Genomic DNA, 11,908 nt, shown 5'->3' on the forward strand with positions numbered 1-11,908 from the left:
AAAAAAAAAAAAAAAAAAAAAAGTCTTCTAAGAACTCATATGAGCTCCGGGGCAGAGTTCGCCAGATTTCTTGAGTTGGTTGAGAATCAAGTCTTAGGAATTCTTTTTCCAAAGAACTGTGGTATGAAAGAGGGAATCGTGGGCAACCCCCCCGGGTCCCCTCCCACTGTGGAAGCTTTTCTGTCCTCTTAATAAATCCTGCTTTCAAAAAAAAAAGAGGGAGTCATGAACCGGGTTCGATTGGCAACATTCCCGCGCCTGGTACATTCCAAGGCCACGCTGCCCCAGAGTGTCTTTCTCACTCTCTCATGGTGTGTCCTTAAATACCAGACGTATGTAGGATTGGATCAAGGAAGGAAGCCCCATCAAAGCTTGGCTGGGTCATTCCCTCCATGCCTGACAAGGCCACAGCTTCTGGCACTCCTGGGCCACACCCCCGGGGAGGGGGCGGGGGAGCAGGGAGTGCTGGGATGGGGGGGCCGGAGCTCTCCCACACCGACCTTGCCGGTGGACTTGACCCCCTTCCAGATGCAGAAGTAGCAGATGATCCAGGCCAGCAGGAGACACAGGGCCAGCTCCCAGCGCAGGGCGCCCAGGTGCTGGATGCCATCCGAGATCTTCAGGACCCGCCGCCTGGGGAGAGAAGGGTTGAGCCTGGCTTGCTCGTCCCGCCAGCCTCGGGTCTGAACGAAACCTACCTGCCTGGGCCAGCAGACCCCTGGCTCCAGGTTCGCCCCAAAGGCTCACCAGCTCCCTTCGCTGGGGTCTGAGAGGCTATCCTCGCCTAGGGGTAGAGGCAGATACAAAGGCTGACCAATGTGAACTTTCCGGGTGAGTTTGCTGTGAGTACTGTTAACCCCAGGGAAAGAGAGGTATTTTCTCCACCAGGGTCTTACAATGTGGGTGTTTTTGTTTTGAAACAGGGTCTCACTCTATTGCCCAGGCTGGAGAGCACTGGCATGATCACAGCTCACTGCAGCCTGAAACTCCTGGGCCCAAGCGATCCTTCCTCCTCAGTCTCCCGAGTAGCTGGGACGACAGGCACACACCACCGTGCCCGGCTATTTTTTCTATTTTTTTGTAGAAAAGAGGTCTTGCTGTGTTGTCCAGGCTGGTCTTGATCTCCTTGACTCAAGCAATCCTCCCGCCTCAGCCTCCCAAAGTAGGGGGATTACAGGCATGAGCCACCACACTCGGCCACAGGATGTTTTGATACTAGGAATCAGGCTCGGGGAGGAAATATTCAGGGGCTGGGTGAGCGGGCACACACACAGAGTGGCAGAGGAAGAAGTCAGAAATGTGGCCTGTATGCACGCATACCCTACAAGATTCTCATCTCTGAAACCGGCCCTGCAGTAACTACAAATACAGGCACAGCAGAGAAAAAGCCACTCGGGTGACAGGGCCAGCAAAGAAGGAAGGGGAAGGACTTCCCTTGTTGGCCGCCGAGTCACCATGTCGACCCCACCCCATGTCCTTCTTCTGAACAGGCGGCCGCCTCGCCGTGGGAAGGGAAGGAGGGCCTCACTTACTCCCAGAACTCGATGACAGGGGAGGTGGCGTTCTCAGCGGTTCCATTCAGGGAGCCGTTGGTCTTCTGGAACTCTACGCAGTGTTCTACCGATGGGAAGTTTTGCCGAGGGGAAAGGAGAGAGAGAAAGTCATCAGTTAGCCGGGCTCGGTGGCTCAGCCTGTCATCCCGCGCCTTTGGGAGGCTGAGGTGAGTGGATGGCCTGAGCCCGCGGGTTCGAGACCCACCTGGGCGGCGAGACCTCATCTCTACAATGAATCAAAAAATCAGCCGGGCGTGGTAGCGCGTGCCTGTAATTCCGGCTGCTCGGAAGGCTGAGGCGGAAGGATCGCCGGAGCCCAGCGGGTCGAGGCTGCGGTGGCCGGGAGCGGCCACTGCACTCCAGTCTGGGCGACAGAGTGAGACTCCAACTCAAAAAAAAAAAAAAAAAATCATCAGTCGACCATTCGGCACAACTAGAGAGAGGGGCGGAACTTCAGGAGAACCGGAAGGAAGGTATTTGGAAGGCACCAGGCTAACATGGGTGGAAAACGTCCTCACACACCCCAAAACCTCAACAAATCCACCCCATCCTCCCTCGCACGTGTTGACGTGTGGGTTTATGGAGGCCCGAGAACATGTTCTCACCGAGGCCTGAGCAGATGGCATCAGGAAAGACGCTCTGCCTGCCAGCTGCCTCAAAGCATGCTAATATTTCTAGATAGCAGTCCTGTGGAAAGTCACAGCCCTTGAGGGGTTCTTATATCTTCTGCGGAAGTGACACGGCAGAGTGCCTCTTAAGCACAGGTCCAGACAGGTAGAGGTCAGACGGCCCTGGCTCGAATTCCAAACCTCTGGCTGTTAACTGTGGAGCCTTGGGTAAGTTATGAGTCAGCTCGCTACGTTTCACTTCCCTCATCTGTCAAATGTGGGGAAGAATATCCATCGTGCAGGATGGATCGGCGGAGTTAAATGAAAATATGAATGTGAGAAGTGTGCAGCAAATGGTTGCTCTTGATTATCTGTATGTCACTCTGGAGTTTTACCAACAGTGCTGACATTCTTTTCCGCTTAGGTATTTATTTATTTATGATGAGTTCCTGCTCTGTCGCCCAGGCTGGAGTGCTGTGGCACAATCATGGCTCACCGCAGCCTTGACCTCCTGGGCTCGGGCGATCCTCCTGCCTCAGCCTCCTGAGTAGCTGGTACTACAGGCGTGTGTGTGCTCCCATACTTGGCTAATTTTTAATTTTGTTTTCATGAGTTGGCACCACGCTCTGTTGCCCAGGCTGGAGTACAGTGGCGTTCTCACGGCCACTGCAGCCTTGACCTGCTGGGCTCAGGCAATCCTTCCACCTCAGCCTTCCAAGTAGCTGGAACTACAGGTGTGTGCCACCCTGCCCGGCTGGTTTTTTTATTTATTGTAGAGACGAGGTCTCACCAAGTTACCCGGGCTGGTCTCGAACCCCTGAGCTCAGGCAGTCCTCTCGCCTCAGCCTCCCAAAGTGCTGGGATTCCAGGTGTGAGCCACTGCGCCTGGTATTTTTAAAATTTTTTGTAGAGACAAGATCTCACTATGGTGCCCAAGCTGGTCTCGAGTTCCCAGGTTCAAGTGATCCTCCTGCCTCAGTTTCTCAAAGTACTGGGATTACAGGTGTGAGCCACCACACCTGTCCACTTTTTAAAATATTTAATTGGTACAATTTTCCTGGGCAATATTAAGACAGATACGATTTCTTTTTTGTGGTTGTGGTTGTAGGAGTTTCCCTCTGTCACCCAGGCTGGAGTGCAGTGGCATGATCATAGCTCACTGCAGCCTTGAACTCCTAGGCTCAAAGGATCTTCCTGCCTCAGCCTCCCAAAGTGCCAGGATTACAGATGTGAGCCACTGCACCTGGCTAATTTTTGTTTTTATTTTTAGAGTTGAGGTCTCGCTATGTTGCCCAGGCTGGTCTTGAACTCCTGGCCTTAAGCAATCCTCCCGCCTCAGCCTCCCAGAGTGCTGGGATTACAGGTGTGAGCCACCGCTCCTGGCCCATATCACTGCTCTCTAACATGACACATTCTTCTCATTTATATTGCTTATGTCTGTCTCCTGGCACTAGAATGAAAGCTCCAAGAGAGCAAGATCTCTGCGTTTGTGCATCACCATGTCCTCAGGGCTTAGAACGGAACCTGGCATACAGCAGGTGCTCAGAAAATATCTGTCGCATGATTGGAGGGTGGTTGAGTGCTGTCTCCCCCGAGCCACATTGCTTTCCTTGAAGTGACACACGCCCAGGAAAGTGTATTTCATCTTGATGGGAAAGGATGTCTTATGCTATTCAAATGCTGAACTCTGAGTAAGACCAGACGCACTACAAGAGATGTCAAAATGTCAGAAAACAAAAGACTCAGGTATTCAGTTTGCCTCAGAATTTTCTGAGACCCCAAGCGACCCAAAGGCATATCGGCCTAGTAATGCCCCGAGGCAAAAGCTCCAAGTCACCAAAAACTGACAAAATGTTTTCAAGAGGAACTCCTCTGAGATCTGGGTAAAATCTTCTCTGTCTGACAAGTTGGTTGTCAAGGGTGATTGCAGTGCACACAGATGTAAAAAATAAGGAAAAGAAAATACATAAAATGCCAGGCACAGAGAGTCATACCTGGAATCCCAGCACTTTGGGAGGCGGAGGTGAGAGGATTGCCTGAGACTAGGGGTTCAAGACCAGCCTGGAGCCGGGCTCGGTGGCTCAGCCTGTCATCCCGCGCCTTTGGGAGGCTGAGGTGAGTGGGTTGCCTGAGCCCGCGGGTTTGAGACCCGCCTGGGCAGGCGCGACCTCATCTCTACACTAAAATCAAAAAATTAACCGGGCGTGGTAGCACACGCCTATAATTCCGGCTACTCGGAAGGCTGAGGCGGAAGGATCGCCGGAGCCCAGCAGGTCGAGGCTGCGGTGGCCAGGAGTGGCCACTGCACTCCAGTCTGGGTGACAGAGTGAGAGACCAACTCAAAAAAAAAAAAAAAACCAGCCCGGGCAACTTGGCGAGACCTTGTCTCAACAGTAAATTTAAAAAATCAGCCAGGTGTGGTGGCACATGCCTGTGGTACCAGCTACTTGGAAGGCTGAGGCGGAAGGATCACCTGAGCCCTGTAGGTCAAGGCTGCAGTGGCCATGAGCATACTACTGCACTCCAGCCTGGGCAACAGAGTGAGAGCCTGACTCAAGGATAAAAAATACTACGCTAAACATACAAAAGTGTTCTTCCCTGGCAAGCAAAGGACTCGAACTCCAGTTCAGAACTGAGTAACTTATCTGAGCAAGAGAGAAGTAATCGTGGCTATCCCACACCCAAGGGGTAGGGCCTGCGTGACAGGTGCTGAGAGAAATTTGCACAATGAGAGCAAGAATTGTGCTGAGAATCCAAACAGAACAGTGTCCCCTGTGCCCTCTACCATGCTACCCAGTAGGATAGTCACTGGCCACATGTGGCTACTTAAATTAAAATTCAGCACAAATTAATCAGGCATGTGCTTGTAGTTCCAGCTACTTGGGAGGCTGAGGTGGAAGGACTGCCTGAGCCCAGGAGTTTGAGGCTGTGGTGGCTGTGAGCGTGCTGCTGCACTCCAGCCTGGGCAACAGAGTGAGACTCTGACTCAAAACACAGGCAAACAAAAAATCAACACAAAGTTTAACCTTCTGTTCCTAAGAGGCCACATTTCAAGTTCTCCATAACCACATGTCAGAGTCACTCTGTTCCGGTTCAGTGGGGCTGCCCATTAAAACATAAATAAATAGGCCAGGCTCGGTGGCTCAGCCTGTCATCCCAGCATTTTGGGAGGCCCAGGCAAGAGGATTACCTGAGCCCACGGGTTTGAGACCAGCCCGGGCGAGACCTCATCTCTACAATGAATAAAAAATAAATAAATAAATACAAACAAGTAAGGAAACAACCACATGTAGCTAATAGCTACTATACTGCAGAGCATTCGTGCAGAGCATGAAACTGCCATTGTAAAAACACTTTCATAAAATTAATAAAAGGCCACAGGTGAGAATTGTGATGGGGCCAAATTCTGTTATGTCCTGACCCCAAGCGCTGGAGACGGGGGAGAGGGTTGCCCGAAAGGTTCATGAGCTTGTTCTCTCTCTCTCTCTCTTTTTGAGTTGGAGTCTCACTCCGTCGCCCAGACTGGAGTGCAGTGGCATGTTCACGGCCCCCCCAGCGTCAACCTGCTGGGCTCCGGCAATCCTTCCACCTTGGCCTTGTACGTAGCCAGAGCTGCAGGCTACAGGCGAGCACTACCATGCCCGGCTTATTTTTTGATTTATCGTAGAGACGAGGTCTCGCCAAGTTGCCTGGGCTGGTCTCGAACCCGCAGGTTCAGGCAATCCACTCACCTCGGCCTCCCAAAGTGCTGGGATGACAGGCTGAGCCATGGGCTTGTTGTCTCCTAAAGAACAGTGAGCTCTTGGGTCAAGCTGACCTCCCGGGTGGCACCCAGACGCTGGCATAGGCCAGAGGGCAACGGATGCGAGTGGCTTGGCCCGCCCTCCCACATCCCTTCCATAGTAAGCCACCTTTGCTCACAAGCCCTGTGACCGCACCGATAGATAACACGAGCCTAAGAATGATCTTTGAGATATTTTGCAGACTTTGCACTCTGGTGGACCCACACCAAGAAACGCCCTCAACCAGTCTTCTGCCCGCCCGCGCTCGAAGCCAGTTTCGATAACTTTGTGACCCCATCCTCGACCAGTCAGCAGTGCCCATTTCCTACTTCCCTGCTGCCAAATTGTTCCTTAAAAAACCTTAGCCTGAAATCCTCAGAGAGGTGAGTTTGAGAAATATCTCCCATCCGCCTCGCTCAGATTCTTTGCAATCATTAAAAATCTTTAAACTCTTCTCTTTTGCGACACTGCTATCTCAGGACGTGGGCCCTTTTCTGGGCAGAGGGCCTAAGAACCCATCAGACTTTAGCAAGGACATTTTCGCCGTCACAGAAAGTTCTTTTGGACAGCACTACCCTAGGTGTTTTTGCTGTTGTTGTTGTTTCTTTTTTGTGGGGGGTTGGAGTCTCACTCTGTCACCCAGGCTGGAGTGCAGCCTCGACCTGCCGGGCTCTGGCGATCCTTCCACCTCAGCCTTCCGAGTAGCCGGAACTACAGGCGCGCGCTACCACGCCCGGCTAATTTTTGATTTATTGTAGAGATGAGGGCTCACCAAGTTGCCCAGGCGGGTCTCGAACCTGCGGGCTCAGGCAATCCACTCACCTCAGCCTCCCAAAGGCGTGGGATTACAGGCTGAGCCACCGAGCCCAGCTTGTTGTTGTTTCAATACATTAGATTCAATGATTCGGTTGCCATGGGTGGCTTATGTAGTCTTATGGGCACAGGAGAAATCACTTTTCAGCCAACAATGGGGCACATATAAAGACAGTGGTCCCATAAGATTATATTACTGTATTTTCACTATGCCTTTTCTTTTCTTTTTTTCTTTTTTTTTTTTGAGCCAGAGTCTCACTCTGTCGCCCAGGCTGAAGGACAGTGGCACGCTCACGGCCACTGCAGCCTCGACCTGCCGGGATCAGCCAATCCTTCCACCTCAGCCTTCCAAGTAGCTGGAACGATAGTTACGCACCCCCATGCCCAGCTAATTTTTGATTTATTGTAGATATGCGGTCTCGCCATGTTGCTCAGGCTGGTCTCAAACCCGTGGGCTCAGGCAATCCTCTCGCCTCAGCCTCCCAAAGTGCTGGGATGATAGGTGTGAGCCACCGTGCCCGGACTTCACTGTGCCTTTTCTATGTGTAGAGATGTTTAGATAAACAAATCCTTACCCCTGTGCTGCAATTACCTACAGTGTTCAGCATAGTCACGGGCCGCACGGGTTTGTAGGTAGGCTGTACCCTAAGCCCCAGGTGTGCAGCAGACTGTCTCATCCAAGTGAATAAGTCCCTCCAGGATGCTCGCAGAATGATACTATTGCCTAATGGTGCATTTCTCAGAAAGCATCCCTGTCGTTAAATGGCACGTGGCTGTCATTGCTGTGGCAGATCGCATGGGGCCTTCGGACAACGTGGATCTGAGCTTCGTGGGCCCACTTGCCTGCAGATTTTCTCCCCCTTCTGCCGTCCCTGAGACAGCAAGACTGACCTCTCTTCCTCAGCCCATGCAACACGAAGACAAGGAGGAAGACCTGTATGGAGACCTGCTTCCACTCAATGAATAGTAAATATATTTTCTCTTCCTTAAGATTTTCTTTTTGTTTGTTTGTTTTTTGTTTGTTTGTTTGTTTGAGTTGGAGTCTCACCCTGTCGCCCAGACTGGAGTGCAGTGGCCGCTCCCGGCCACCGCAGCCTCGACCTGCTGGCTCCAGCGATCCTTCCGCCTCAGCCTTCCAAGGAGCTGGAAGTACAGGCGCGCGCTACCACGCCCCACTGATTTTTTCATTCATTGTAGAGATGAGGTCTCGCCAAGTTGCCCAGGCGGGTCTCGAACTCGCGGGCTCAGGCAATCCACTCACCTCGGCCTCCCAAAGCACTGGGATGACAGGCTAAGCCACTGAGCCCGGTATGATTTTCTTACTAATGTATTCTTTTCTCTGACTTCATTATTGCACAAATACAGTACATGATACAAATAACATGCAAAATATGTGTTAGTGGTTTATGTTATCAGTAAGGTTTCTGGTCAACAGGAGGCCAGTTGTAGTTAAGTTTTGGGGGAATTTGGTCAGGTGTAGTGGCTCAGCCTGTCATCCCAGCACTTTGGGAGGCCGAGGCGAGAGGATTGCCTGAGCCTGGGGGTTTGAGACCAGCCTGGGCAACATGGCGAGATCTCGTCTCTACAATAAATCAAAAAATTAGCTGGATGTGGTAACACACGCCTGTAGTTCTGGCTACTTGGAAGGCTGAGGCAGAAGGATCGCCTGAGTTCTACAGGTCAAGGCCAGGATGGCCATGAGCGTGCCACTGCACTCCAGCCTGGGCGACAGAGTGAGATTTCAACTCAAAAAAACCAAAACAACAACAAAAAAGTTTTGGTGGAGCTAAAAGTTGCACGCACAGTTTCAACTGCACACTAATCCCAGTGTTGATCAAGTGTCAGTTGTATATTGATGACATAACAAAACAGCTCATTCCTTAAGTCTGTACATTTGCAAGATCTAAAATGGTTTCTCTCAGTCATGCCAGCTCTAGCATGTCTCTCTTTCCTCTTTTCTTTTCCTAATAAACTTTGTTTAATAAATAAATAAATAAATAAACAAACAAAAGGAGACCAGGCATTGTGGCTCACACCTATAAACCCAGCAATTTGGGAGGATGAGGTGAGAGAACTGCCTGAGCCCACGGGTTTGAGACCCGCCTGGGCAATTGGTGAGACCTCATCTCTAAATAAATCATAAAATTAGCTGGGCTTGGTGGCATGTGCCTGTGGTCCCAGCTACTTGGAAGGCTGAGGTGGAAGGATCACCTGAGCCCAGCAGGGCAAGGCTGCAGTGGCCATGAGCATGTCACTGCACCCTAGTCTGGGTGACAGAGTGAGACTCTGACTCAAAAGTAAAATAAAACAAAATGGCAAATTCTCGGTCAGGTGTGGGGGCTTACACCTGTCATCCTGGCACTTTGGGAGGCCAAGATGATAGGATTGTATGAGTCCAGGGGCTTGAGACCAGCCTGGGCAACTTGGCAAGACCTCATCTTTACTATAAATCAAAAAATTAGCTAGGTGTGGTGGCGCGTGCCTATCATTCCAGCTACTTGGAAGGCTGAGACAGAAGGATCACCTGAGCCCAGCAGATTGAGGTTGCGGTGGCCGGGAGCGTGCCACTGCACTCCAGGAAAGACCTAAAACAGTATTACTCGACCCATTTATCAGGCTGTCTGCATTTCAAATGGATTTAAGTAAACAACATAAAAACAAAGGCCGTTCTATTTGCGTCATGCATGAATTGAGTACTTCAATTTCCTTTTCGAAAAATAAGAAGCCTGTGGTGCTGGCAATCTCTTGCTCTTATGCTGAGCGTAAGACGTCCATGATCCACTTGGCCAATTTCTTTTTTTTTTTTTTGATTTGGAGTCTCACTGTGTTGCTCAGGCTGGAGTGCAGTGGCATGCTCCCGGCCACCGCAGCCTCGACCTGCTGGGCTCAGGCGATTCTTCCGCCTCAGCCTTCCGAGTAGCTGGAAATCCAGGCACGCGCCACCACGCCTGGCTAATTTTTGATTGAGTGTAGACACGAGGTCTCACCAAGTTGCCCAGGCTGGTCTCAAAACCTTGGGCTCAGACAATCCTCTCGCCTCGGCCTCCCAAAGTGCTGGGATGATAGGCGTGAGCCACCACGCTCGGCCTACCTGGCCGATTTCCGACGTGTCCTGTGTTAGGTCTGGGGGAAGGGGTGCCTGGGACAGAGGGACGGGCTGCCTTCCGGTTCGTGTGGCAGGCAGGAGGGGGACGCGGCCCTCCGAGATGGCCTCACCTGTGTTCCACTCGTGGCGGCAGCTGCCCCAGGGAAGGTCGAAGGTGAAGCTGCTGAAGAGGTAGAAGAGCGCCCAGGCCAGGACCACGATGTAGTAGAAGTTGAGGAGGATGACGATTACCTGGGAGGCGTAGCCGATGCCTGGGGAAGACTGCGGGATTGGGCGAGGGACGGGACGGCGCTCCCGCACGCCGCCCGGCCCTGTCTGGGAGAGGGTTTGCTCTCCACCGCCCGCATCCTAAAACAAGAAGGGCCGGGGCTTCTGGCTCTCTCCTCTCCCATCCCATCACCCCAGAATGTGCGGCCTGGGGTCCAGCAGCCTTTCGGGTCAGAGGCAACCTCCTGTCTCCTGCTGTGTATGCCTGCTAACGTGCACTTGCATCTTGATTCGGTTCTGAAAGCCCACCGATTCAGTTATTTGAGAGGGCCAGGCATGGTGGCCCCCGTCTGTAATCCCAACACGCTGGGAAGCTGAGGCCGAAGGACCGCTTGAGGCCAGGAGTTCAAGACCTGCCTGGGCAACATAGCAAGCTCTCGTCTCTACAAAAAAAAAAAAAGCATAAAAAATTATCTGGACGTGGTGATGTGCACCTGTAGCCCCAGCTACTCAGGAGGCTGAGGCAGTGAGCCCAGGAGATCGAGACCGCAGTGAGCCGCGATCATGCCGCTGCACTCCAGCCTGGGCAACAGAGTGAGCCCCTGACTCAAAAAACAAAAACAAGTTATTTTTAAAACGTGTAAGACTATAACTAAGATACCCATAGCTAATGTTCCCAAAATTAGTCTGACATATTTCTGAAATATAAAAATACAAGTTAAGAGCAGTGACAGACAGTTCATACAGAAGAAAACACAAAGGGTGAATAAACATCCTTAAAATATATTCACCTTCCTAATAATTGCAGTTGTGCAAAATGGAACACTAACAGGGTACCATACCGCCCCATAACCTTAGTGAAAATTTTCACAAATGATATAGCTCGGTGGTTTCCAAACATGTCTGAATATTAGAAGTACTTGGGGATGGTTACAAACTTCCAAAACCCAGGCCAGACCATTTAAATTCCAATCTCTGGGAACAGCGCGCAGGCCACAAGTCATTTTAAAGGTCCCCGGTGATTTCAATGTGAAGACAAGTTTGGGAACTGCTGACAGGACCCAGAGTTGTTAGAGACATGGAAAAAATTGGCTACTCATGTCTAGTGACTTTTTTTTTTTTTGAGTTGGAGTCTCACTCTGTTGCCCAGCTGGAGTGCAGTGGTAGGCTCACGGCCACCGCAGCCTCGACCTGCTGGGCTCCGGCGATCCTTCCGCCTCGGCCTTCCAAGGAGCCAGAACTACAGGCACGCAGTACCACGCCTGACTAATTTTTATTTATTGATTGTAGAGACAAGGTCTCGCCAGGTTGCCCAGGTGGGTCTCAAACCCGCAGGCTCAGGCGATCCGCTCAAAGTGCTGGGATGACAGGCTGAGCCACTGAGCCCGGTCTCTAGTGACTTTTAAGTCAGTATAACACTTCCACAGGACAATGTAATAAATCAGGTCAAGAGCCATCAACTTGATTACCCATTTACTCCAACAATCCTACTCCTGGCAATTTATCCCAGAGAGATAATTCCAAGGGGGGATGGGGTTGGTAGGTGAGGGAAACTGCCAGGGGAGAGGGGCACAGCTCATCAACAAGGGCACCTGCATAACGAACGTTTGTATACCTAGCCCTGAATTGTACCCCATATCTTTAGAATAAAAATAAAAAGATGGGCTCGGTGGCTCAGCCTGTAATCCCGCGCCTTGGGAGGCTGAGGTGAGTGGATTGCCTGAGCCCGCGGGTTCGAGACCTGCCTGGGCAGCAAGACCTCATCTCTACAATAAATCAAAAAATCAGCCGGGCATGGTAGCGCACGCCTGTAATTCCGGCTACTCGGAAGGCTGAGGC

At 51.5% G+C, this 11,908-nt stretch overlaps 1 protein-coding gene across 1 annotated transcript in view; it reads right to left on the minus strand.

Annotated features, from left to right (window-relative positions):
• Positions 1-11,908, minus strand: part of SLC6A13 (solute carrier family 6 member 13) — a 56,611-nt gene that overhangs the window by 21,037 nt on the left and 23,666 nt on the right. Inside the window, exons 4-6 of the mRNA XM_008060192.2 lie at positions 9,973-10,113; positions 1,533-1,617; positions 501-633 (exon numbers count right to left, since the gene is read on the minus strand). Of these exons, the coding sequence (XP_008058383.1) occupies positions 501-633; positions 1,533-1,617; positions 9,973-10,113 (359 nt within the window). The remainder of the gene's footprint in view (positions 1-500; positions 634-1,532; positions 1,618-9,972; positions 10,114-11,908) is intronic.

The sequence above is a fragment of the Carlito syrichta genome, unplaced genomic scaffold (assembly GCF_000164805.1).
Source record: "Carlito syrichta isolate Samal-C Ts95f unplaced genomic scaffold, Tarsius_syrichta-2.0.1 Scaffold304555, whole genome shotgun sequence".
NCBI classification, from domain to species: domain Eukaryota; kingdom Metazoa; phylum Chordata; class Mammalia; order Primates; family Tarsiidae; genus Carlito; species Carlito syrichta.